Source organism: Falco peregrinus, chromosome 8 (assembly GCF_023634155.1).
Source record: "Falco peregrinus isolate bFalPer1 chromosome 8, bFalPer1.pri, whole genome shotgun sequence".
Taxonomy (NCBI): domain Eukaryota; kingdom Metazoa; phylum Chordata; class Aves; order Falconiformes; family Falconidae; genus Falco; species Falco peregrinus.
This window is the reverse complement of record NC_073728.1, coordinates 55,924,255-55,950,390: the sequence shown is the minus strand read 5'-3', so window position 1 is coordinate 55,950,390 and position 26,136 is coordinate 55,924,255. Positions and strand designations below refer to the sequence as shown.

General features: G+C 64.1%; 3 protein-coding genes and 1 pseudogene across 3 annotated transcripts; 2 read left to right on the top strand and 2 right to left on the bottom strand.

The window, feature by feature from the left end:
* Positions 1 to 636: 636 nt before the first annotated feature.
* Positions 637 to 3,773, bottom strand: GPRIN1 (G protein regulated inducer of neurite outgrowth 1). The gene is given in 4 exon segments (XM_055813110.1): positions 637 to 690; positions 692 to 2,072; positions 2,276 to 2,370; positions 3,529 to 3,773. Coding segments are annotated over 4 exon segments (1,740 nt in total). The 5' UTR covers positions 3,754 to 3,773; the 3' UTR covers positions 637 to 651.
* A 3,782-nt stretch (positions 3,774 to 7,555) lies between these two features.
* Positions 7,556 to 14,617, top strand: LOC101916852 (glutamate dehydrogenase 1, mitochondrial-like; annotated as a pseudogene).
* A 106-nt stretch (positions 14,618 to 14,723) lies between these two features.
* Positions 14,724 to 19,042, bottom strand: SNCB (synuclein beta). The gene is made up of 6 exons (XM_055813124.1): positions 18,892 to 19,042; positions 18,626 to 18,753; positions 17,102 to 17,140; positions 16,635 to 16,753; positions 15,709 to 15,798; positions 14,724 to 15,479 (listed from the first exon to the last, which is right to left on the bottom strand). The coding sequence occupies exons 2-6, from the start codon at positions 18,744 to 18,746 to the stop codon at positions 15,447 to 15,449; spliced, it is 402 nt and encodes a 133-aa protein (XP_055669099.1). The 5' UTR covers positions 18,747 to 18,753; positions 18,892 to 19,042; the 3' UTR covers positions 14,724 to 15,446.
* Positions 19,043 to 19,207: 165 nt separating this feature from the next.
* Positions 19,208 to 21,460, top strand: EIF4E1B (eukaryotic translation initiation factor 4E family member 1B). The gene is made up of 6 exons (XM_005231871.4): positions 19,208 to 20,184; positions 20,292 to 20,387; positions 20,525 to 20,588; positions 20,791 to 20,904; positions 21,015 to 21,154; positions 21,279 to 21,460. The coding sequence occupies exons 1-6, from the start codon at positions 20,048 to 20,050 to the stop codon at positions 21,391 to 21,393; spliced, it is 666 nt and encodes a 221-aa protein (XP_005231928.4). The 5' UTR covers positions 19,208 to 20,047; the 3' UTR covers positions 21,394 to 21,460.
* Positions 21,461 to 26,136: the final 4,676 nt, after the last annotated feature.

Here is a 26,136-nt window from a genome sequence, read left to right as displayed (position 1 = left end):
CTGTCCTGGTGGCCCACGTGGCCACATCCTCCCAGCTCCGGGGCACCCATGGCACGGCAGCGGGGCAGAGAGAACAGGGCTGTAGCGGGCTGGGCTGAACGTCCCTGCCCTGCGCAGCCATGGGGACCTGCGCGTGCGTGGCCGTGGGCTGCTCAGAGCATGGCAGAGCCCTGGGCAGGCAAAGCGGTGGCACGGCAATGCACCAGCATCTCTCCAGCATGGGGAGCAATGCTGCTGCCTGGCGTTTGAGCGAGGTCAGAGTTCAGGACAGCCAGCAGTGACCTACCCGTGCCCACCCTGAGCCACCTCCGGACCTGTGCCACCAGCAAGAGATGCCCGGGAGCAGCTGCCTCCAGCTGGAAGGAGCCACATGCTTCCTTGCACTGGAAAAAGCCACCAAGCACAGACAGGGTACCAGCCTCACGTCCCAGGGCACCTCCACAGGGCTAGGCTGGCAGGAGGGACCCTGGGCTGGCAGGGGGACCCCCAGCAAGGACATGCCTTGCCCCAGCGTGCTGTGCTCCGTCACCGCCCCAGCCCCAGGAGCCCTGCACACTGGTAGCAGGTGTCTCAGGACGCCGGGGCAAGGCCCCCTCCCCACCTCCCCAAGAAGCCCAGTGACACCCCCACCCCACCGGCACAGGCAGCGACTCACTCCATGGCGGGGCCGGCGCGGGAGCAGCACCGGGGGCCGCCGGACATTTTGCAGCAGAGCGCGGAAGACGCTGGGCTGCCTCTTGGCCTCGCCTTTGCGGGGGGCTCCCTTGACAGAGCCGGTGCGGGTGCTCTGCGGGGTCATCACCACCTGCCGCCCATGCTCCTCGATCTGCTTCTCCAGGTGCTTCTGGATGGCCATGCCCAGCACCTCCACCTCCATGGAGGCCCCATACACCTCCCACGTCATCCCCTTCTCATCCCAGCTCACCTCCCGGATGGGCTCTGGAGCCTCCTCTGCCACCGTCCCCTTCACATGCACCTCAGGGTATGAGGCTTGCGGGGACTTGGCTACTGGTGTCATGGGCCCAGTGGCCACCGAGCGGGTCTCCACGGGCATGGACACCTGCATCTCTGCGTCCTTCTTGGAGGGCTCCAGGCGTGGGGCGACAGCAGAGCCCAGCTCCCTCTTGGGGAAGGTGAAGGCAGCAGCACCGCCGGGGGGGCTCATGGGGCTCAAAGCCACCGACACCAGGGACGCCCGGCTGTCCACTTGCGTCCCCATGTCCTGTGTCCCGGCGTCCTGCGGTGGGGTCACCTCAAAGGAGTAGGACTCGCAGAGCAGCTTGGCTGCCTGGGGCTGCTGGCTGCTCCCGGCGCCCACAGCCTGGGCTGGGCTCCCCTCAGCCCTGCCCTGGCCCAGGGCGGTGGGGCTCGGCCCTGCCTCGCTCCGGCCGCCACTCGCCACAGTGCCGGCGCTGGGTGGGTCCTCCATGTCCCCCTGGGGCTGCTCGGGAGCCTCGTCGCCCCTCAGCTGGGGCACAGCACCCAACGATGTCCCTGCACCACCCTGGGGCTGCTCCTGGCTTGGAAGCTCAGCTGCTCTGGCACCTGCGGCAGGCTCCAAGAACGCCACGTGTTTGGCAGGACCTGGCGCGTTCCCCATGTCCTCGCTGGGTGCCTTGAGGCAGGGCTCGGGCAGGGTGGGAGCAGGGGCCACGTTGTCCTTCTGGGTGCCAGGGACCCCCATGCCCATGGGACCACAGGCAAGCACAGGGCCACTTGGTCCCCCACAGCTCCCTGTTGCTGCCGTCACGCTCGGCTCCACATTGTCATCTGGGAGAAGCGTGCTGGGAGCCAGTCCCGTCGGTGATGGCACCTTCTTCTCTGCTGCTGGGCCAGCCGTGGTGCCCTGGGCCTCCGGCTCAGCCACGCAGCAGGTCCTCATGGCACGGCCCCCCACGGCACAGCCGGAGCCGGGCAGGCACTCGCCAGCAGGTGGGCAGCCAGGGGAGCTGGCACCAGGCTCGCAGGTGTCCTCAGCTCCAGCCTGGCGGCTCAGTAGCCGCAGCCCCTCAGGCTCCTTAGCGCTGCCCATGCCCAGGGAGGGCTTCTCCCATGCTAGTCCCGCCACAGGTCTGCAAGAGAGCGGACAGGGCAGTGAGAGGGGAGCAGCGCACAGACTCCCAGCCCCCCTCAGTTGCCAAGTATTTTTTTTCCATGCCACCCATGACAACAGGTTGGGTGGCCACCCAGAGCATCCACCAGCCCCTGTACAGCCAGCGTGGTGGCACCCAGTGCCCAGCCCCACGGGAAGGGAGGAACAGCATCGGTTACCTACCGTAAAAGCCAGCCTTCCCCCGGCACAGCCAGACCGGGAGCAGGTTCCAGGCGCTGCTGCAGCTGCTGGAGCCGGGGGAAGTGGTCCGGGCAGCCCTGTGGAGAGAGCAGCAGCTGAAGTATAGCCCTGGGCACAAGGCTGAGAGCCTGGAGAGTGGGCTCAGCACCCCCACCTGCCAGTGAGGAGCTGGGCACAGTGCGGGGTGAGAGCCAGCCAGGCCCATGGGCGTCGGGGGGGCTGCAGGGCACGGCAGGGGTGCGGGGCAGCCGAAACCCTTCCCTGTGCTCACTGGGACCAGCATCCCAGAGCTGGCAGTGATGTGTCCCCCGGCCGTGGGAACCCGGCTAGGCGCCTACGCCCCATGTCAGGGTGTGTTGAGCTCCCAGCCACACCATGTGGAGCTGGCTGCAGGCAGGCACCCCGCCACAGCAGGGGGACACAGGCTGGTGTCACCCAAGTGGCCCCAAACCCTACCCAGCCCCGTGGGGCAGCCCGGCAGCAGGAGCATGGCAGGAAGCCCCCAGCTCTGCCAGTGCTCTGAGTCCCTCCGGAGCTGGGAGCACATGTGTCCCACACCTCCGGCCACGGCCACTCGTGGGTCCCACGGCAGGCAGAGCCGAGCAGACATGGCTGGCACCGAGTCAGTCCCCGCCAAGGGAAGAGGCAGGAGCGGGGACCAGGCTGGCACCCACTCCCGCCGGCAGCGCTGGGGCCCGGAGGCTGTGAGCCCCCCGCCCCCATCTTCCCACGCAGCACCCCGTTCCCGGGGGGGCCGCACCGCCCCACAGCCCCCCCCCGCCCTGACAGCACCCCACGTCCTGCGGGGGGGCTGGGGTGCCCGGCCCGGGGGCTGGGGTGCTGCCCCGGTGCTGTTGCTCCACGGAGGAGCTGCGAACCCCGGCACGCGCGTGTGCAGACACGCGTGTGCACACGCACCGGCACGTGCACACGCACAGACACGCGTGTGCACAGGCACAGGCACGTGCACACGCACAGGCGTGCACACGCCAGCACATGGCTACGGGCACACCCGCACGCACGAACACGCGTGTGCACGCCCCGGCCCCGCTTCCCCGGCCGGGTCCCGGACAAAGCCGCCCCCGCGGCAGCCCCAGCCCGGGGGAGGCCGCCCCCGCCCCGGGGCCCGTGCCGCCGCCATAGCCGCCCCCCGCCCCGGGGGTGCCGGTACCGGGCGGGCGGCGGCCGCAGTGCCCGGCCGAGCCCCGCCACGTGCGCCCCGGGGCCGCCGTTACCTGCGGCGGCGGGTCCTCCAGTCCGCTCCCGCCCCGTCCCGTCCCGCTCCGCTCGGCTCCGGCGCGGCGGCGGCAGCGGCGGCGAGCATGCGTGGGGCGGTGGCGGCGGGGGCGGTACCGCGCCCCGGGCCGCTCCCCCCGGCTGCCGCCCGCCCCGGCGCCCCCGGGCAGCGGTGGGGAGGCGAGGGAGGGCCGGCTGCCGCGGGGAGCGTGGGGTCCCGGCATACCTCCCCCACACCCCCCGGTGCCATCGGTGTCACCCCGCCGGCCCGCCCTGGGAGCACCCATCACCCACTAGCATCCCGCCCCGTATCCCCCGGGGACGGTCACCCCGACACCCCCCGGTGCGCCGGGCCACAGCAGGGCACATGGTCGGCACCGGCCCGGTCAAGGGGTCCTCAGCCCTTAGCGTGGGTCCCGTGGGCGGGTGTGACAGCGACACAGAGCCCGGTCCCTCTCCTACCTGGTGATGGAGACGGCCGCTTCCCTCCCAGGCATCACCGGGGGGGGCTGCACCCCCACCAGCCCGAGGGACAGGGACGACGTGCCACCACGGCAGGGATGGAGGTGGGCTCCCGCGTACCCCTCGCCCAAGGGTGGGGGGGGACGGGGAGGGGAGAACGTCCCCGTCTCCCTCCTGGCAGCGCCTGCCTCTGCTCCCGGGCTCAGGCTTTGTCTAACTCCTTCCCACGCATTCCCGCTCGCGCTGCGGGGGGGAAGGCGGCCTGCTTGCCTTGCCTGCATCCCCCCCCCAAACCCTCCAGCACCCCCCTGAAACCCCCCCAGCTGCCCCTCCTCACCCTATAGGGTCAGGATCCCCTCCCTGCCCTGGGGATGTCAGCATTGGGGCAGGAGCTACAAATCTATAGGGGCAGGGCGGGGGGTGCTAGCATTAACCCCAAGATGGGGTTCCCCGTCTTGGGGCTAACATTGGCACACACACATGGACCCTATAGATCTATAGGGTGAGGCCAGCACAATGGGAGCTGACACACACCTGGTTGCTTGGAGACAAGGGAGGTTGGAAATGCTCCTTCCAGTAAACAGCCAGGCTGGAACAAAACCCCGAAGGCTAAAAATAGGGAGGCAGGATATGGAAATATAATAAAAAGCCTTGTCTTCCCCCCCCACGCCAGGGCAGAGCAGGGCACCCCCATCTCACTGCTGGGCACCCCAACGTGTGGCCACGGTGGATGGTGTGGGGGTGTATTGCTGCACCCATCAACGTGTCCCCCCCTCAAGGTGCTTGTCCCTGCCCATGGTCCTGTGTGCTCATCCCAGTCCCACAGCATTGACTGGGCCCAGTTGCCCATCTGCAGCATGGGGAAGCGCAGTGTGGGGCATCAGTATGGGTTTACATCCCATGCTGCCCTGTGTGGGATCAGACTCAAGCCTGGGCACAGACCCTGGGAGGGATAAGGGACAACATGGGCAGGATCAAGTCCTGGCAGAGGAGGAGACCAAACTGCCCCCCATCCCCTGGCTGGGACTTTGCCGCAGGGCAGGGGGCTACAGGGAGCTGTGGGGTCACATCCTGCTGGCATTTGCTTCCACCTGCTGCTCTCAGCTCTGCTGGCAGCCACTCTCCCCATTCCCATTGGCATCTCAGCACCCAGCAAGTCCCCATCCCCACCAGGGCTGGCTGGGGGGGTCACAGGGAGCATCCTTCCCTGTCCCACAGGCAGCCTTCATCCCAGGCCAGCTGCCTCCGCCTCCTCTTCTCCCTGCCTGGGCACCTCGGGGCTGGCAGGAGAACAATAGCGAGGAGGATGAGTAAAATGGTCCCCATTGCCTTGGCAACACACTCCCGCGCTACCAGCGCGCGAGGACTCAGGCAGCTGCCTGAAAAGCGCATTCTCCCTTGGTGGAGGGGGCTGCCGGCACAGGTAGCATGGCAGCCCCCTCCCTCGGCGCCACGGCCCACCTCCCACGCCGGCACGGGCAGCGCCACGTGAACACGGTGGGCTCCCCCACAGCCACCAGCATGCTGCCGGCGCCTGCACACGCTGGTGCAAGCAGGTACATGCAGCCGGCACACAGCGTGGCCCAGGCCTGGTTCCGTGCCGGCTGGCCGGCTGGTGCCCGGTTGTGTGGTGGCACGCAGCCCACAGCGCCTGGCAGGGGAACGTGTCCCCTCCGGGGCTGCCCGGCAGGAAGGCGATGGGTTTTTCATGGCCACTCGCAGCCACGCCATCTTCACGCGCGGCTGCCCACATTAATTGCAGGCCTGGAGGCCACTCCGGAGCTGATGGGGTGCTGGCAAATGGGAGCGGCAGGGGATGCCCAGAGGCACCAGGATCCCATGGCAGACCAAAGCTGCACATCCCATGCTGCCCCCCAGGCTCCCCTTTCCAGGGGAAGCGCTGCCAGCAGGAGGATCCTCAGCGTGCCCAGAGCTGCCAGTGCTTTGGGATGACTTGGTTACCTGGAGATCCAAAGGCACTGAGCACCCTAAAAATAGTGCTGCCTCCCCAGCGGCCTTGGCACAGAGGTGCTGGGGAGGGGACCTGATCCCTGCCAGTACCCTCTGCCCTGGGTGCCCCAAAACACAGCCCATGGCTGGGGTTGGCCTGCCCCAGCCCTGCAGGGAGGGAGGGCACCACAGCCCTGAGGCTGAGCACATTGCCCTGGATGCCCCTGGGTACAGGCAAGGACCTGGCCCCGGGGCCAGCGGGGGGGCACAGCCAAGGACAGGGACACAGGGAGGCACAGTCCCCACTGCTGGGATGGCAGTGTGGGGCTGTGCAGGCCCCGGGAGCAGGATGGGCACCCCACAGCCCCATGGCCCCAGCTGGTGCCCCTGACCCCACACCATGTCCCGGCTGGCCACACCCCGGAGCTGGCCTCGCCCCTTTGGTCCATCTTCTCCCTGCGCAGACCCCAGCCCCATCTTCCCACCTCTCATTGGCCAGAGAATCAGCCAATCAGAAGAGCCCTGAAGTACCCACCCCGCCCAGCCCACTCTCCACAGCGCCCCCTCATGGCCATCTGCGTGGGGATCAGCCAATCAGAGAGCCATTTGCTGAAGGGAGTGCCTTCAGCCACCCAGGGCAGGTCTTATTGGCTGCTGCCAGGGTGGCGGATGGGGGCAGCCACGTTAGGGTCAGCAGGGCGGTGGCTGGGCCGCGGGGGCACCATGGCAGTGGTGGGGCAGTGCTAGGGCACGGCCAGCCTGGCAGCGGGCAGCCCCGATGCCTCCTAGCTGTCCATGGTGGAGGTGGGAGCAGCCCAGCGGGGTGGGCTGCCCTGGGTGCAAGGGCTCCTGGAGACCATCCAGTGCTGCAGCCATGTCCTGGAGGTGGCCTTCCCCCTGTGCAGGGACAGCAGTGCCTGGGAGGTGGTGTGGGGTTGGCATGCCCAGCACAGCCAGCACTGCCTGCCCTGCAAAAGGGGTGAGGCAGCGAGCTGCAGCCCCACTACATGCTTCTCCATCCTTACCCAGCCTTGCATGTGGGGCTCTGCTGGGCTGCCCCCGCCCGGCTCAGGGCATGGGGAGCCTGACATAGAGGGTGTCTACATTAACACGGTGGTGGTTGGGATGCATACAGTTGTGCCCAGGAGGATGCCATCCATGGATGCATCCCTAAGAAGAATGAAGGATGACTGAGGCAGGTGGCTTTGCCAACCTGATCTGCAGCCCAGCTGCTCATAGCAGAGCACAGGAGCAGCGTGGCTGGCTGGTACCCCTGTGTGCATTCATCTCCTTATCCTAAACACCATATACTTGCTGCCCTAAACACACCTCAAAGCAACAACAGTTGTTCTGAGCCTGAGGGGTCCCAGCCTCCTGTCCCCTCACCCTTAGCCTGAGGCTTTCACCTGTGCTGCGGCTGCACTCTTTGAGGTTCTCGCCACAGCAAAGGCCTGTGTCTGCTGGTAGGAACCTGCTTTCCATTCTGTGGCGATCTGGAGAAACAGGTCTAGCTGAATGCTGATCGCCTATTGCAACTAGATGCTGTTGTTTCAGAAGAGTCAGAGCCTTTCCTACAGTGCCTCTGTGCCATTTGTGGCAAAAAGGCAGGGACTCTTCACTTCTCCTCTCCTTTCCCAGGGGTTTGTTTCAGCAGTTCAATCGGTGTCAATGAAGTAAAAGCCCTGGCTGCATTAATGACATACAAATGCGCTGCAGTGGGTAAGTACAAGGGGAATGTAAAGCATGTGGTGACTTGGACATGGGATGGGGCCGTGATACAGTGAGTCAGAAAAGCTCATTAGATGCTTTGAAAATCAGAAGTGCTCTAGAAGTGCAGGATGTTCCCCTGGGCACGGATGTGCGAGGGCAGGGCTTGCTGTGGCTGCAGAATACACCACTGGCAGTCTGGGATTGTTCGTGTTAATCAGGGAGCGTCAAGCATCGTGCTTCTCAGATGCAGTCTCTGTGCCTGGGTTGTCATGGATTCAGCTCTGGCTGGTGGCGTTTGTGGCAGGCTCAGGGTCTATATCCTGTCCTGCCTTCAGCTCTGCTCTGCAGAGGCTGCATGGCGTTGCAGGGGGGGCTGTGTGTGGCGTGGGGAAGCAGTGGCCCCTTGCCTGGATTCACCAACAAGGTCACGGTTGCTGTAGCAGGTGAGCTGGCAGAGAACATTTCTGCCTTACCCTGTCTTTTCCAGACGTTCTTTTTGGTGGTGCCATGGCGGGTGTGAGGATCAATCCGAGGAAATAGTCGGTGAGTTCACTCCTCTCCTTCCCCCGCCGACAGCCCATAACTCACGCTCCATTTGCACAGCCCTCCCTCTCTGTGCGCATCACAGCAATGCACTCTGGCAAGTGGGGGGAGACGTTTGTAGTGAGTAACACTCACCCAGCAACTGCGAAAAGCAGCTTGGAGGGGGGAGAGGGGTGGCAAACTCTGGTTTATGGGTCAGTGCATGTGACCAGAGGCACGCTGAAGGAGCCTGGAGTAGAGACGTTCCTGCTGCTGCCTGCTGTGCTGGGGGAAGGTGCAAATCACCAAGGGGTTGGAAGGGCAGTGAGCAAAGGGACTAGGAGTTCACACATCTCTTTTTTTCAACCCAGGGACCCCAGCTGCTGTAATTAACTCCCTGGAGACGTAAGGGTGTGCCCTGTACAGGCAGGGCAGGGCAGCTGCCGGATGCTGTACCATGGCTCTGTGATTTTTCTTGGGGCCTGTAGTAACAGCTGTGTTTTGTTGTTCTTGCACAGGAACATTAGCTGGAGGAAATAATGAGGCATTTTACTGTAGAAAAGGCCAAGAAGGGATTTACAGGGGAGGGTGGTTTTGTCCCAGGTCTGTAAGCGGTGTGTGGCTTGCAGGCAGGGGAGCAGGCAGCAGCTGCCTGGCTGGGCAAGCACAGAGGCTGCCACTGCCTCGCTGCCTGTCCACAGCACTCACACCCCTGTGCTCTGCTGTCCGTTCACTGCTTTGCTCTGCCCGTGCTGTGAATTTGGAGCAGAGGGAGCCTCGTGCAGTGCCAAGCATGGCAGGGCTGGCCCAGGCTGCCACCCAGCTACTGATGAGCTGGGGTCTCACCTGGGAGTTATCCTCCATCCCCACCAGCGAGCGCAGCCACAGGGAGGAGTGAAAGTTTCTCCTGCCTCAGTGTGTGATAGAGAGCTCAGTGGGTGCTGGTCACAAGGCAACGACCTTTACATTCTCTCTTTACTTGAAAATATTGGGAAAGGACAAAGCAAAGACTCCGTGAAAGCCAAAGCTGTTCATGCCTGAGAGAACCTGGGGACACCCTGGGACATGGGCAGCACCACACTTTGGTCAAGGGACTCCCTGGTGTGCCCAAGGCCATGACCAGCCTGCTGAAACCACCTGGCTGTAACATGCCATTGGTTGGAGCAGATCAATTGAATTGCAAAGACAGGATTTGACAGATTTTTTTACCTCCACAGGGCCTGGGATTGACGTGCTGGTCCCTGATGTCAGTACTGGGTAGTGGGAGATGTCCTGGATAACTGACACATACATCCACACACTGGGGTACCGGGTGAGCTCTGAAAGTGCTGGTTTGGAGCCTGGAATGCCATGAGCACTGTGAGGGTTTGTACCGAGAGGCCCATGCCAGCAAGTTGCTTTAGGTTTAGCTGTGGCTTAGGGGAGCGTGAGGGAAGCTGAGGCTTGGGGAAAGTCCTCTCTAGAGGACTTGCACCAGATGAGACCTTAACCTTCTCTCTTCCCATCCCAGCCTTGCAGGACATAAATGCCCAGGTGCGTGTGACAGGAAAGCCCATCAGCCAGGGTGGCATCCATAGGTGACACCCTGCCACCGGGCACGGGGTCCTGCATGGCATTGAGAACTACATCACCAACACAGACTACATGGACTGCATCGGCCTGAGCCCTGGCTTCCCTGGCAAGACCTTTGTGCTGCAGATGAGTGCTCAGCCTAGCTAGAGCTTTGAAGAGGACAATTCCTCAGGACCTTTCTGCCCCCCCTTTCCAGGAAAGCTTGCAGTCTCAGCTCCTGCAGTGCTGCCTGGACATGACTTCCCAGAGCTCTCCACACTCTGTGACAGCTGGCACTCATTTGAGCAGTGTTTCAGACCTGCTGTGTGTGGATCATTTTCTAAGAGCTGATCCCTTAGAAACTCAAACCAGCAGCCCAGGGGCACTGTGCTGCTCACTCTCAAGGCTTCTCTGTAGCCACCCAGTCACTCATAAAATAGAAGCTGCGACTGACCTTCACCTGTGCATCTGGCAGAGCGGAGGGGTGGCACAACACAGGGGGCTCTGCCAGACCAGATAGAAAGAGCCGACCCCAATGACAACTTCACGTTTCTGTCACCTCCAAACCAGCCACAGAGAGCGGTGATGTTACCTGTGGTGAAGGTCCTGCTTGTGGGTGCACCCCCCATCACTTCTGGGTGCTCTGTGGGTCTGGCCCGCCTTAGCTTTGCCTTGCCCAGCAGCCTGGGAGCTCGCTGGGACTCTGAGGGTGCCAGCCATGCCTTTTCCCTTCTTCTCCCAGGAAGGACCTACCCTTCCCTGCTCACAACTGTGGTGAGGTGCTTCCCCCTGCTGTAGCTCCAGGAGCTCCTGCTCTCTGCCACGCACTGCTGCCCCAATCCACTGCCCGCTCTGCCCACAGCTGCCTGTTTCCTGCTGTTCCGGCCGCTGTTCTCTGCAAGGCAGAAATAAATCTGGAAACGGCACAGCTGAAGCCTTGCCTGCAGCCGGCAATCCGCGCTTTCTGCGAGCACTCGCTCCCCAGCGCAGCTCCCTGCCGCGGGGAAGAGGCTTTGAACTGAAGCTGCACCTGGAGCTGCTGCCCACAGTGCCCTCGGGAATGGCCCTGCCTTTGCTCATCCCTTTCCTTTCCACACATCTTTCTGCTTCACTGGTACGGCAGAGAGTGAGAAGGCTAAAGTCCTTGGCTATTGTGTGTATAATTTTGCTGTGTTTGGAGACTGGTTTTGAGGTCTCAGGAACCAGGGGTGCCATTAGGAGCTGTACCAAGCTGGCAAGCGCTTTGGGGCAGACAGTGCAAAATCATCTGTTCCTGTAAGAAGGGCTGAGCTACACCCATGGCCCTGCCCTGTGCCGTGCCATGGCAGCTGACTGCTCCCCCTCAGTGTGAGGTGCAGGAGGATTGTTCAAATTGTGCCTAGATGCTGCATGGTGCCCACCAAGGTGTCACGGTCCTGTTAAGTGTTCCGTGTGAAACATGAGGTCTGAGCTTTTGCTTATCCTGAACAGCTCTGGTAGGGAGGCGAGTGCCCAGATCCCTGCCACCAGAACTGGCCTGGTGGGGAGGATCCCAGCAGCAGGGAAAGCAGCCCGTCACTGCTTTTTTCTTTTGTTTCTTCTGCCTGTCTCCTCTCTGCTTTGCTTGTGCTCTCAGATCATTGCAGAAGCTGCCAATGGCCCCACTACACCAGCAGCACATGAGATATTCCTGCAAAGAAACATCCTGGTCATCCCGGTATGACCATACACACACACATGGGGAGATGGTAGGGCCACATGGCATTAGCTGCACTGGTGTGGATCAGGCTGGGCTTTGCCAGGCTCTGGGATCAGGCAGCATTGATGGTGCTGTCTCGGCCTGTTCCCTGCCTTGCCCCCAGGTCCTGAGCACCTCAGGTGCTGGTTTCCCTCCTGAACCCTCCTGGTTCTTGGCTGTAGCAACAACAGGGGGCTCCGGGCCAGCACCAGGATATCCTGTGGTCGCTGACGGGCCAACAGCAAACTGCCACATCACATGGGGAGTCACAGCAGCTGGTGTCTCTGCTTAGTGACACTGCAGAGCCAGCGTGGCTCTAAGATTCAGCCATCCAAGTGACCTCAGGACATTGGGCTCTGGCCCAAGGGTATGGGGAGGGACCCAAGGTAGAGGAGGAGAGATCTCCAGATCAACTGTGGCTCTCAGGGTCACCCTAAGCTGCAAATCTGAAAAGCGTGTACTGCCCTTGGCAGGATTTGTATGTGAATGCAGGTGGTGTGACTGCATCCTTCTTTGAGTGGCTGAAGAACCTGAACCACGTTAGCTACAGCTGCTTCAGCTTCAAGTACGAGTAGGAATCCAGCTACCACCTCCTGCAGTCAGTTCAGCACAGCTGGAGCAGTGGTTTGGCAAGGCCAGAGGGGAGATCCCCATCATTCCATCCCCAGGGATCCAGTCTCCTGTGACGGTAAGTGCCTCTAACTGTGGAGGTTTGTCCTGGCTCACTTGTTTCACATTCCCAGATGCTCCTGTCTGCTGCCCCAGTGCTGAAAGCTGAGCTTGTGTCACACACAAAGCTCCCCATGCTCTTATCCCACTGATGGAGGGGATGGGGTGGAGATGCCATGTGTGGTGGTACAGCCCCACCATCTGAGGGTGCTGCTGGCTGCTTCGGGGAGTCCCTTAGGAGCCTGGAACCAGCTGCAGAGGTGGCAAGCCAAGCTTGCACCACCTGTGGTGCTGCTGCACCAAGCAGAGGGGATGTGTTTGATAAATGGGTTTGGGGGGGCAACCTCTAGCCCTTCTCACAAAGGATTTACTTGTTCTTTCCATCAGGTTGCCTCAGAGAAGGACATTGTGTATTCGGGACTAGCCTACACCATGGAGCAGTCAGCCAAGGTACCTCCAAGGGCTCTTTCCCCACCCATCCCTGCTCTTGGGTCCCTTTCCTCACTGCAGAGGCTCTGGGCTGTATTTGAAGGTTGCCCACCCACAGCACCCCATCACTACTCCTGGCAGGTCAGCTTGAGGCCTGGGTTCATCTTCATATCCACACTTTGGGTAAAGCCTCGTGCTCAGCAGCATCCCTTGTTGTTACTGGGTCCCTGTCCCACTCCCTGTTCCCACCAATCCATGTTCCCACCAACCTCTGTGCCCCGTTTCCAGGGCTGCTTACACGAGCCAGGGGTGCAGTGCTGGGTGGGGGGTTTTCATGCCACCCCTCACGGAGGTGGCTATGTGCCACGCTCAGCAGTGAGAGTGGTGTGTGTGGAGCCCACCCGTGGGTGCAGGGTCTGTTCCCAGGGGAGTGCTGTGGGGGAGCAGTGAGAGAACATCTCCAGAGCCCCTTGTAGGGGGGTCCAGGTCTTACAGAACAGTCCCCTTGGTCATTTGGTGCAGAGGTGACCTCTCCCCTCTTGGGTGCTCCCAGGTCCTGGCCTGTGCTTGCATGTGTGGCACTGCCTGCACCCTCCTCCCTAGGTCCTCTGCCCGCCCCCCCCCTTGCCCCCAGAGCCTCCCAGCACACACCAGCTCTCCTCTCTCTCCAGAAAATTATGACTGTGGCTGCAAGGTACAACCTGGGCCTGGACCGGAGAACTGCTGCCTACCTGTGTGCTCTGGAGAAGGTGCTCACCGTGTACAACCAGGCCAGCTTCACCTACTGACACAGCACCTGGTAGGGCTGCCCCGGCATCACTGCCAGCCGCACGGTGAGGGTCACAGTCCTGCAGTGCAGGGGGTGCTCAGGACACTGTGTGCTGCACAGAGGGGACATCCTTGTCTGTATAAATGGTTGGCTTGGGCACATTCTCTCCCTGCTGCCGGACTCTGAGCTCTCCTGGGCAGGGGGCTGTCTTCCCTCACACCCCCTCTGCCCCAGCCCCTTTACAGCCCCCTGGGCACTGGGGGAAGCTGTGCTGATGCTCGTTTGGGTCTGTTTGCCCATGATTGGCAGAACTGGACAAGGGAAGAAGAAAACGCAATTAGCTGTAGAGGAGGGGACAACCCATGGCACAGCCAGCCCCAGGAACAGCTGTCTTGGTCCATTTAGTAACACACGCTGGGCGCTGCGAGCACTGCTGCAACTGGCGCATACAGAGACAGCAGAGCCAGGGTGGGGATTTGCAGGCATCAGCAAACCTGTTGTGTGTCCATGCTGACTGCTGCAGCTTCACTCTTTGCTGGCAAAGCTGGTGAGCTAGCACTGATGGGGATTTAATCTGATATTCATGGGAGGGAGACTCAGCCCAGCCTCTCACCCCAGCCTGTGCTGCAGTCAAGGGGCTAGAGGCTGGCTGGGTACTCAGGCTGGGTTGGTGGACCCGTCCTGGGGGAGCTGAAGGCCCAAGGACTGCACTCGGGTGGGCACAGGACCCACTGCTGTGGTGGACATCATGTAGTGCTGTGTGGCAGTCATCTTCCCTTGAGGTTGTCACACTGCAGCCGAGCGAGCTGTGGGTGCTAGCCATGTCCCTGGCCCCCTGAGGGGAGCAAGGTTACATCAGAAAGTAGGGACAGCAGAGGAGAGGCTCCCCTTTGCTCTGCGCTTCTAGCACAAGACCAGGGTGCACCTCTGGGAGGTGCCTCATGAACAGCAGCACATCCTGCTGCAGGGAGGACGGGGGAAGCCGGTGCCCAGCACCTGAACCCCCTCTGCTAGCACAGCCAGCATCTCCTGGCAGGGAACCCGTGCTGAAGCCCAGGACTATGTCTAGCCTTGTTCTGGCTTGCGGTCCTCAGCCCCAAAGGCCCCCTGCATTCACCTTCAGATGCAAAGCACCGCAGCCAGCACACAGACAGGTGGCACAGGGACACTGCCCATGTCCCAGCCTCAGCTATAGCGCAGCTGGAGGCCCAGGACACAGTGACCTGCTGCTGACACAGCAGCAAGCAGACAGGAAGGCATCTTGTCCTAACAAGGACCCAGTCCTGCCCGCTGCCGCAGCCAGAAGGGGCCAACTAGTCTGCCCCAGCCCCTCATTCCTCTTCCCAAACGAGCCCTGTCACCAAAGCGCAGGACCACCCCTCTCCCCAGGGAACCCACAACCAGGACCAGGGGGCTACAGACAAGAGTTGGCTTTATTCACAGAAACGGGGGCAGCTGTGTCACTGGCAGCTGCCCTCGTATTGCACATCCAGCAATGGGGGTGGGGGGGATATCCATGCCACGTCACAACACAGCGTCGGCACTATGGGACCTCAGGGGGGGCGCAGGCACCGTCACCATCCAGCAGGCTGGGGAGCGGGTTTGGGCGCCAAGGGTTCACAAAGGCAAAAGACCCGTCCACACATAGATAGAGATATATATATAAAAAAAAAAATAGTTCCACGATGACCAGAGCAGAACCACAGGGACATGCGTGCAAGCAAAATGTACAGCAGCCCGCGAGCAGGTAAACATGCTTTGTACAGACACAGACACATCAGGACGCAGCCAGGGTTTATGGCGCTGGGAGGGATACAGAGCGATAAACCCGGGCTTCACAGACGCACGCACGCACGCACGCACACACACCAGCCCCTGCAGGCAGCACCCACGGCTTGGGCACACGCTAGGGCTCGGGGGCTTAGACACGGCAGGTTTTTCTCACTGCTAGACATGGTACAGCGACACAGACACGGTCCCTTGGAACGGAACTGGAGGAAGAACTCGTGAGCGAACGGGGCAGGGGCACCCCTGCTCCTCCCTGGCACGCAAGCACTGGCCAGGGCCGGCTGGGGAGGAGCAGGGAGCTACCGGCGGTTCGTTGTGCTGCTGGTGGAAGAGGCAAGGACGAGGGTCCATTATGCCTCTGGCTCGTATTCCTGGTATTCCTCCTGTGGGATGGGGGGAAAAAAAAGCCAGTGAGAGAGCTCAGGTGGGGCACAGAGCCCCTGTTCCCCCCAGCCCCATGCCAGCCTGCCTGTAAGGCTGCAGGGCTAAGTGCATGGGGCACCTGAGAGCAGGTAGGCTCCGGGCTTTGCTCTGGACAGCAGTGGCCACCGGTGCGCTGAGCGCTGGCACACCGTGCCCTCTGTGGTGCCCTGTGCCCCCCTGTCTCCTCACCTGTGGGGGCTCCTCGTAGTTCTCCCCCTCTGGCTCCAGCAGCGGCTCGACCAGCGGCTCCTCAACAGCCTCCTGGGCCACCTCCTCTGGCTGGGGGTGAACCAGGGGGTCAGTCCAACGCACCCAGCCCCCCACAAAGCATCCACATTCCCTGCCCCTGCCAGACTGGGGGGACATGGCAGAGACCAGCAACACACCCAGGACACTGGGGGCTCCATGTGGGGGGCACCAGTGGGACCCAGTGGGCACCCTGGCCACACACCAGCCCACCTAGCTGGGGGATGACAGGCAGGGGTCCGTGGGAGCAGAGCGTGGGTGTGCGCATCCCTGCCCCACTCCCAGCCTCAGCCCCAGGCAGGCCATGGCTGCTGGCACATGGGGGCTCCAGTTGCTGGCAGGCCTGTGGGAGCATCCTGCATCCCTAGCTGGGGAGGGCGGTGCTGGGTAACCCCTCCCCGGGGCTGGCAGAGTGGCTGGCGGGAGGGAAAGGGGGACAGCCGATCCCCCCCGTGCAGCAGCAGCGGTGGCCTCATTTCTTCAGCTGATGCTATTTTGGGCTAAGCTGGAAGCCAACAGCTCATGGGGGCGGTGAGATGCGAACCCGCTGCCCCTCCCCGTCCCTCCACTCCCGCAGCTGTCAGGTCACCTCGCAGCTGCTGGAGCGATGCATCGCGGCCCCGCGCTCCAGGCTGCCATGCAGGAGCCCACGCATGCACACGTCCGCAGCGGCCACGCATGCAGCCAGCACGCTCGGGGCAGCGACATGTCCCTGCCCTGGGCACAGGCAGGGCAGCTGGGGATCTGCAGGATCCCTCCCATGGGGCTGGGGAGTAGCCAAGGGGCTCCCCACCAAGCCTGGGGACGTCCCAGCCTCCCCGTGGGCCTCCCCGTGGGCATGGCAGTGGCCTGGGGCGGGGGTGTCTCACCTTCAGGTCCGCAGGGAACTCCTCCTTCTTCACCAGCCCAGTGGCTGCTGCAATGTTGCCAGCGCCCGAGAACGCAGCTTCGCCCAGCTGGGACGCCTGCTCCTTCGCTTTCTCAGCCACTGGAAGAGCCACGGGTGCCTGTCAGTGCCCCCCCCGTGCCAGGGAGGGGTGCCCGGCCACTGCCCCATGCCCCACGCCACACGGGGGGCTAGCAGGTTGTTGCTGGGCAGGATCAGACCCTCCCCATCTCCCTGCCAGGGCGCTGGGGAGGGGAGGGGGTCAGGATGCTGCTCTGCAGCTGGGCAGGGAGTGTGAGCAGCCTCCACAAATCCTTTGTTGCGGGCCCTATTATGTAAGAGGCTTTGGCTGGGTGACATCAGCCCCTCAATTAGCCTCTGATCTCGTTAGCACCGCAGCACTCTTGGGGCCAGAGGGGTACGGTGGTGGGGAGCTGGAGGGAACCGTACCTGAGGTGACGCCTTGCACCACACCTTGGGTTTTACTCCCTGGGGGTAGAAAGAGACAGAGATGGGGTTAGAGGGGCCAGCGGCCAGGCGGTGCCACGCGCTGTGCCTGGGACCCTGGCAGGGCATTGTGAGCTGGGGCAACATCCTGCCCACGGCCCAGCCCAGCCGCGCCAGGGCAGCTGGGGGGCCAAGCACCCACACGGCTCCGGTCCCTGCAGGAGCCCGAGCTGGGCAGCATTGGGGCCACCACCACATGCCACGAGGGCAGAGACCCTGGGGCCCAGCGCCATGCTGGGGCACAGCCCCACGGGGTGAACACCGGCCATGCCGCTGAGCAAAGCCTCCCACGGGAGCTGGCATCCACACCCAGAGCTGGTGCCAGCACGGCACGGGCAGCCCCACAGCTGGCACAGCCTGGGGCCAGGTGCCGCCGCTGGCCATGCCGACCCTGCCAGGCTGCTTCAGGCAGAGCAACACCACCCGCAGATGACAGGACACCCCACGGGATGGGTGCAGGGTGCCTGCGACAGGGGGAATAGCAGAGGCTGGCTAGCTCCTGCAGGATGGGGCCTCGGGGAGCTTCTTGAGCCGCTGGATGCCCATCCAGAGCACGCACTCCTGGGCAGAGTGGGGGTCCAGGGCAAGCACCCACCACCACCACCCAGGGCAACAGCTCCAGGGCCTCAGCCCTCCCGCAGAGCTGGTGCCCTCCGGAGCAGGATGGAGCCCCAGCCCTGCGCCTTCCCTCCTGCTGCAGGCAGGAGCGGCCACAGCGCCCTGCCCAAGCAGCCCAACGCCACAGCCCAGAACGCAGCCTGCCCGGGGGCTGCCTCCTCCCTGCCAGCGGCACCTTCTAGGATTTGGCCCCGAATGGACCCCAGCCCCGAGGGGCAGCGCAGAGGGACCCCCCAGCCACCAGGCTGGCTGTAGGGGAGATGCCAGCAGAGCCGCGGTGTGGGATGTGCTCCTGGGCACGACCTCTCCAAGGGGAACAAACGTGTCCCCAGCCCCGCTGGTCTGAGCCGGGCACATCCCAGCACGGCGGTCCCCTCCTCCATCATGGTCCCTCCACGCTCCTGCCCCAGAGCATCCCCGGCAGGGAGCCACGGGGCACTCGGGCTCAGACCACCGGAAGCCCCAGGGGGTCCGGTCCCCGGGGGTGCCATCCCCTCAGCCTGGGGACTTGCCAGGTCCTGCCCCTGCCCGCGGGGCCCAGTCCTCCCCCCCCCCGCAGATGCCCCGCGGGCAGAGCACTGCAGCCACCGGCCCGCTGCCCCGGGGCACCCCGCCGCAGGGGGGTCCCGGTGGGGCAGTGACAGGCGGGGGCGGGGAGCGGGGCCGGGGACAGGGACGGGGGGGCCGGCGGGCAGACGGGCAGGAGGACGCAAGGGCAAACGCAGGAGCTGGCAAGGGCAGGCAGAGGGGCCGGCGGGGCATGCAGGGGGACGGGCAGGGATTAGCCGGGAGGCAGGAGGGGGCAGGCAGGGGGCAGGCAGGGGGCAGGCAGGCCGAGCCGGCCCTTACCGACATAGAGGACCCCCTCCTTGGTCTTCTCGGCGGCCTCGGCCACCCCCTGCTTGGTCTTCTCGGCGGCGGCGACCACCCCCTCCTTGGCCTTGGACAAGCCCTTCATGAACACCTCCATGGCGGCTCTGCGGGGAGAGGCCGCACGGCTTCACCCCGCCCCGGCCCCCCCCGGCCCGGCCCCGCTCCCGCCCGCCCCGCGCATCCCCGCGCCCCCGGCCCCGCCGCCCGCCCGCCCCCGGCCCCGGCCCCGCTGCCCGCCCGACCTGGCTCGCTGGCGGCGGGGACGGGCGGGCCGGGCCGGGCCGGGCCGGGCTGCGGCGGGGCGGGCTCAGTGCGGCTGTGCCGGGGCCGCGCTGCGCTGCGCCGCGCTGCGCCGTGATGCGCGGGGGGGACCGCGCCGCGCCGGGCTGAGCCGGGCTGAGCTGTCCCGGCCGTGCGGGGCCGTGCGGAGCCGTGCCCCGCCGTCCCCGCCCCGCACGGCAGCGGCATCCCCGGCCCTGCGCCGGCTCCTGCCCGCACGGCTCGGCACCCCCGGGACGGGCCCATCGCGCCGAGCCTTCTCCCCATCCCCACCTGTCCTGATCCCTTCCCACGCTGTCGTGCCCCGGTCCCCATCACGTCCCGTTCCCACCCCACACTCTCCCCATCCCATCTCCTCCCGATCCTGATCCCATCTCGTCCTGATATCATCCTCTCCCCTCTACAGGCTGTCCCCATCTCTGTCCCCTCCATGTTCTACCCTGTCCCTACGCTATTCCCGTCCCCATCCAATTTTGATCCCATCCCCTCCTCATGGCCTCTTCCCACCTCATCCCACCCTGTCCCCACCCCATCCAATTTTGATCCCATCCGCTCCCCATCACATCCCACCCTCTCCCCATCCCATTCCACTCCCATCCCCTGTTGTTCCCATCCCATCCTACCCTGATCCCATCCTCTCCACCACATCCCATCCCAAACCCCCATCCCGATGCTATCTCACATACGTGCCTTGTGCCACACCATCTTGATTCCATGCCACATTGTCCCCACCTTACCTCGTCCTGCCCCCCATCCTGATCCCATCCCACCCTGATCTCCTGCTCTCATCCCCCAGCTCCCTGCCCTAGGGGGGGATCCCCCAATCTCCCTGCTCCCCGGGAGAGGCAGGCCTGGTACCCCCTCCCCAGCACACCACCCTCCCACCCCACCAGCTGCAGCTGGGATGGCTGCCTCATCCCGCCCACCTGTGGCCACTTAAGAGCCAGGGCAGCTCAGGGGAGCCTGTGCTAGCCAGGATGGCTACGGGGGAGCAGGTGAGTGCTCTCCCTGTGGGCTGGACCTGGCAGCAGAGTCTAGGCAGCCCTGCTGTCTCCTTGGGGCTCCCAGCTGTGGGATCTGTGTCATCGGGGGGGGGGCTGGGGGGCTGCAGGCTCCCTGATGGAGTGCCTGTGGGGCTCCTCGGGGCTGTCCCTCCTTCCCCAGAGGAGGCAAGATGAGCGGCGTCAGCGGCAGAGGGCTCAGCAGCGAGAACTGCTCCTGGCAGAAAGCCTGGGCAAGCACCCTCTGCAAAACAGGTAGGGGGGGGCGGGGGGTCTGGCCATGGGCAGCCCCTCCTGGTGCTGGGAGGGAGGTCCCAGGGCTGGATGGGGGCTCCAGCATGGCTGACATCCCCCCTCCCCAGGTGGGCACTGTGGTTCTTCAAGAATGACAAGAGCAAGATGTGGCAGGCAAACCTGCGTCTCGTCACCAAGTTCAGCACTGTAGAGGACTTCTGGGCGTGAGTGAGCCACAAGTGGGCAATATGCTCCCTCTGGAGAGGCCCTGATGAGGGGGTCTGGGCTAGAGGAGAGTGCTTAGGGGTCCCTGAGGCACCTCTTCTCACCTGCTTCTGTGTCTTGTCTCCACCCGGCACAGGCTGTACAACCACATCCAGCTTGCCAGCAAGCTCACATCTGGCTGTGACTACTCCCTCTTCAAGGTGTGACACCCCCGCCACTGCAGTCCCTCCTCAGAGCTCCCTGCAGCACCCAGCATTATGGGGCCACACTGGGTGCCAGTGGGGCTGGCAGGGTGTCCTGGCCATAGGGTGGGAGGGGAAGGCTGGCTGGGTGCTCACAGCTCCCTGAGCTAGCTCTGGCCAGGTACTTGGTGCCCCTGACCATCCCCTTGCCCATCCCTAGGACGGCATTGAGCCCATGTGGGAGGACAGCCAGAACAAGCGTGGCGGGCGCTGGCTCATCACCCTGGCCAAGCAGCAGCGGCACACCGAGCTGGACCGTTTCTGGCTGGAGACGGTGAGTGTGGTCCTGCTTGGGCTGCCCCGCTGGGTCCTGGCAGCGGTGCTTCCCCTGTCGCAGTGTTGAGCCCTAGTGGGGACTGTCCTGGGCTCCCCTTCTCCCGGCAGTTGCTGTGCCTCATTGGAGAGATGTTTGACGAGTACAGCGATGAGGTGTGCGGAGCAGTCATCAACATCCGTGCCAAGGGGGACAAGATAGCCATTTGGACTCGGGAAGCAGAGAACCGGGAAGGGGTCACCCACATCGGGTAATGCAGCTTTGGGGCGGGGGGGGCTGCGCAGGGCCAGGTTTGGGGGGATTGGAGTCCCTGGGCAGGGACCCTGTGGGAGAAGTGATGCTGCCCCATTCACACAACCCCTTCCCTCCTCCAGGCGTGTCTACAAGGAGCACCTGGGCTTGTCACAGAAGGTGTCCATCGGATACCAGGCCCATGCAGACACAGCCACCAAGAGCAGTTCCCTCACAAAGACCAAGTTTGTGGTGTGACTGTGGGGGGAGCAGGGCACTGCCCACAGGGTCCTCCTGTCCTATTCCACAATGAATGCCTGCAGCTGAGCATGGTCTGTGTGTCCAGGGCTGGGCCAGGGTTCTGGCACCCTGGGTTGGCTTTTTCTTGGGGGGGGGGGGGGGGGGGGGGGTCCTGGGAGGGGGGACAATGCAATGCCATATCCTGTACCCACCTGCTGGGTGAACAGGGCTGGGAGCACAGAGTTGGCATCACTGTGGGCTTGGGGCACTGTGTGTGTCCCAGTGCCCCTCTCCCTGGGGCTGTGGGGGTGTCCCTTTGCTCTGGGGGCCCTGGGTAGCCCTCAGGAGGATGCTGGGCTCTGTCCTCCCCTGGCCCAGGCATGGGCACAGCTCGCTGCCCTGTGAGCCTGGGTGTGGGAAGGGGGTACCAGAGCCCAACTTCTCTGGGTCAGCTCAGCCTGGGGAGCTGGTCCCCATCTTTCCCAAGCCCCTGCACATTGGTGGGACATGGGTCTGCCTTTTTGGGAAGACCAGCTCCCTAGCTGCGGGCAGCCCAGTGTCCTCGCAGAGTTGGTGCTGGGGCTGTGGCACAGCATCCTCCTCATGCTGTTTGCTCACATCCCTGCCACAGGCACCTGCAGCCCAGGTGGTATGAAGCTTATTTGCTTCCCAAGGGTTTATTGGTATCAGACCCGCTGGCTCACAGCCCCAGTCCGTTGAGCCCTGGGAGTTTGCTGGTTCCTCCTTTCCATGGCCCTTACCCCCTGTTGTCCCTCCTGCCTGTCCTGGCACTGGCTGCAGAAGGGCTCCCTTACTCCTCTCCTTCCTGCTCCAGCCCATGCCCTGTCCTTTAATTTTCTATTTGTGTTTTTGATCACTGGGTCTGACTTCCATCCTCCCCCTCTCCTCCATTCAGGTTTTTGAGGTGGAGGTGCCTGCTCACCTCCTGACAGTGTGGCCATGGCACCCTGGGACCGTGGCTGTCTGCAGTGAAGCCCCACCAGCTTTCATGGAGATGCTGAGCCCTGCCGTGCTCTGGGCCACTACCATGGCTGCACATAGCTGTGTCCCTGGGACTTGGCTGCCCTTCTCTGGGGCCACAGGGGCAGCTGTGCCAGGGCTCTGCCTGCCCTCCACCACCCCGTGTTGCCCCCTGTGCCAGCCAAGAGATGCTGCCAGAGCAGGGAGGGGGGAGCTCGTCCCTGGCACGCAGCATGCCAGGCAGCATCCCCATGTCCTTGCATCATGTGCTGGCCCTGAGCTGCCTTTCTGCGCAGGACAAAGGGGACAGGACCCTGCTGCCCTCCCCTGTAGGGCACCCAGGCCAGGGGTGCTGCAGGCAGCACCCACCCCACGGCCGGCAGCAGGACCGAGGGGGCACGGCTGAGGTGTCTGCAGGCGGGGGGGGTCGGGGGCACTGAAGAGAGAAGGCGGGCGGGGCGCTGCCTGCGCTGCCTGCGCTGCCTGCGCTGCCTGCGCCCTGCACTGCCGGCCCCTCGCCACGCGATGGTGCCGCTCGCCCGGCCTTGGCCAGCTCGGCACGGCAGCGCTGGCAGCCGGCCCTGGCGGTGGGCCCGCAGAGCTGCCCCCACCCCCCGGAGAGGGGCAGGCAGGAGAGAGTGGGGCACGGGCTGCCCCGGCTGAAGCTGGGGCCGGGGGCTGGAGGCACGTGGGGTGCCGGGACCCCCCATCCACCGCACTGTTAATGGCACCTGTTTGTGCCACCACCCCAGCAGTGGCAGCGTGAAGTGGGTGAGGGCCGGGGGCTGCCTGTCCCTCTGTCCCTTCAACCTGCTCCACTGCCTGGCCCGGCTCCCACCGGGGGCTGCCCCCCAGGCCAGGCTGGCATGCTGTCCCTGTCCCCTCACTGCCGTCCTGGGTGCAATGGGGTGCCCTGTGCCCCGCCATGCCGGGAGGCCAAGGTTACCTGGGGCAGGCAGGGGGGCTGGTGGCAGAGGCTGTGGCGCAGTGCCGAGGTTCATTGCCATTCACGTGCAGCCGCGGTGGGGTTTTGTTTGATTGGAAAAGTAATAGGGGCCATCTATCTCCACGGCTTTATGGGCTCAAAGCAGCCCAGCCAGCTGGGGGGCTGGCAGTGCCCCCCTAGAGCCCATCCTTTGGTGACATGATGGCCTCCATCCTCAGCTCCTGCACTTCAGGGTCCCTACTTGGGGGACAAAGGGGGGTGGGAGGCACTCGGGGACCCCCCAGATAGGGACAGCAGTTGCCAGGAGCCACTGAGCGAGCACAGCAGTGCCAGGGCTGCCCCCAGCCTGTTTCACGCTGGGCAGCTGTCCCAGCTGGCAGCCAAGCTGGCAGCCCTGTCAATAATCATAATTAAAAATTAATACTAATCAAAAGGGAGAGGCAGATGGCAGCAGACATGCGGCAGGGCTGCAGGTGGGGGCAGGGGGCAGTGAAGGCATGAGGGCTGGCAAGGACAGAGCTGGGGGACCAGGGGTTGCGTTGGGCAGGAGATACAGGTCAGGGTGCTGTGGCACCCAGTGGGGCTGGGGAGGATGCGGGGTCAGGGATATACGTGGCACCACAGGGATGGGGAATGTGGGGCTGGGGAGGATGCGGGGTCAGAGACATGCATGGCACCGCAGGGATGGGGAATGTGGGGCCAGGGTCGCTGTGGGGCACAGCAGGGGTGGGCACGGCAGCATGGCGCTGGGCTGGTGCAGGGATGGTGACCCGTGTCCCCTTCTCCAGGCAGGCGGTGCAGGTATGTGGTGCTGGGTGCCCATGCAGGGTCACCTTGCCGGCAGCTGGCGTGCAGCCAGGGCCAGGCGCCGCTGGCCCACGACTCAGCTCGGCAGGCTGCCAGCACAGCCTCTTCCTATGCCACCGGCTCTGGCAGCTCCGGCAGCAAGGACAGATCCTTCCCCGGGCACGCACCTGGTGCCAGGATGGGTGCAGACACCCATCCCGTTGCAACCAGTGGGTGCTGCAGGGTTAAAATCCCCCGAAGTAACTGGGGAAGGAGCTGCTGGCTCCGTGGCTGGCGCGTGGGCCGGGAAGAACAGGCAGCGCTGGCTCACTGTGGGAGTGGGCAGGCAGCGCGGCTGCTGGCGCTGGGGCTGCGCCACACTGTTCCCATGGTGTCTGTGCCCACCTTCCTGCCCCATCACCCTCCTGGGGCCATGAGGGTGCTCTGGGCCCTGGTAGGGGGGACATGGGCATGCAGGGGACCTCCATCCCTGGGTACCACTAGCATCCTCTGAGCACTCCTGGGGGGACAAGCCCCCATGAGGTGCCCCATGCCTTCTCTGCCCACCCTGCCAGGCCCTGGTGAGGGTGCAGGCTGAGCTTGTCCTCCATCCAGAATCAGCATGGCGTGTGAGGAGGGGTACCCAGGGTGAGGGGCACCTACAGCACAGCGTTCCCATGACAACCTCCATGGAGACAGCAGTCAGTGTGGGAGATGTGGGAGGCAAGGGGCCCATGGACCCCTTCATGCTTGGTCTCCCGCACCAGGCAGGACACAGCAGGGTGCAGCAGAGGGGCTGCACCCATGGGTCTTGCTCCTGGTCTCGGGCTCTGCCTGCTGATCCTGTTCCCTGCCTGCTGTCCCTGCAGTGTGGAGCAGGCAGGCATGGCAGGGCTGGTGCTGCCTGCCCATGCTGGGCTGCTGCCCTCCGACAGCTGGTTTGCACAGAGGGCTGCAGAGCACAGTTTGCACAGCTGGGTTTGCACGGTGGGGTTGACATGGTGGGCTTTGTGTGGAGAGGTTGGCACGGTCGGGAAGGGGTTAAGTGCCTGCAGGGCCATCCCCAGTGCCAGCAGCAGAGGAGGTGGAGAGGGAACATTAAATCCTGCCCTGTGCTGCAGGGAGCCTGTACCTGAGAAGAGCCCCTTGCTGTCAGTTCTCATCTGGATGACAACCAGGCTCCTGCAACATGGCTGAGCACTCTCCTTCCCCGCGGGGACGGACTGGCACGTCCTGCTTGGCAGAGGCAGGCGAGGGGAGTGGGAAGGTGGGATGGGGACAGGGATAGGCATGGGGACAGGGACAGGACATGTGTGGCCACAGACCTGCAGGCATCAGACCTGCAGGTATGGCTGCAGCACAGTGCTGTAGCAAGCTGCAGGCAGCGCCCTGCTGCTGGCAGAGCTGTCCCCACCACCCTGCCCTGTGTCCCTTGCCCATGACCCCTTTGGGATTTGCTCTGCTGGCCCTGTACTATGGCCTGGGTGCCCCTCGTCTGTGTGGCACACGCCCACAGGGTTTTGTCCCCTCCCAGGCACCGTGCCCATGCTGTCCCCAAGCCTTCAGCACAGGCACGGTGCAGCCCTGTCCCTTGCCTGCACCGGCCAATGCAGCCAGCTCTAAGGGACCAGCTTGCACCTCCCTCAACACAGATGCATCCCAACAGCTGCTAATTGAGCCCCCCCACCCCGGCTTCATTAACACCCCCAGGTCCTCCCAGCGTGGCAAAGGGACCGCTCACTCTCCTGGCTCGGGGGGAGCAGCTGCAATCCCCAGAGCTGCTGGGGCACAGGGCACACAGCAGGCAGTGCCACCGGTGCCTGTCCTTCCCCTCCTGGCCCTGTGAACCCTGGTGTTCCCTTGGAGTGGGCTGGTGATGCTGCAGCCCACAGCCCCCCCCCCCCCCCCGCCAGCACCCAGCTGTGGGGTCGGGAGGGCTGCCAGGCTCCCTACCTGGTTCCCTGCCTGGCTCCCTGATTGCCCACCCCAGTGCCACATCTCTGGCTGGGAGGGCTGGTGTTTCCCGGGCGGTCGATGCGTCCATCGAT

Bases quoted from the DNA above. Each gene is read 5' to 3' on its own strand.
- SNCB (XM_055813124.1), bottom strand. From the start codon at position 18,746: ATGGAGGTGTTCATGAAGGGCTTGTCCAAGGCCAAGGAGGGGGTGGTC. The intron at 16,754-17,101 runs GTACGGTTCCCT...TGGCTCTTCCAG, and splicing joins GGTGCAAGGCGTCACCTCAG to TGGCTGAGAAAGCGAAGGAG. The intron at 15,799-16,634 runs GTGAGACACCCC...GTTCACCCCCAG, and splicing joins AGTTCCCTGCGGACCTGAAG to CCAGAGGAGGTGGCCCAGGA.
- EIF4E1B (XM_005231871.4), top strand. From the start codon at position 20,048: ATGGAGTGCCTGTGGGGCTCCTCGGGGCTGTCCCTCCTTCCCCAGAGG. The intron at 20,388-20,524 runs GTGAGTGAGCCA...CACCCGGCACAG, and splicing joins ACTGTAGAGGACTTCTGGGC to GCTGTACAACCACATCCAGC. The intron at 20,589-20,790 runs GTGTGACACCCC...GCCCATCCCTAG, and splicing joins GTGACTACTCCCTCTTCAAG to GACGGCATTGAGCCCATGTG.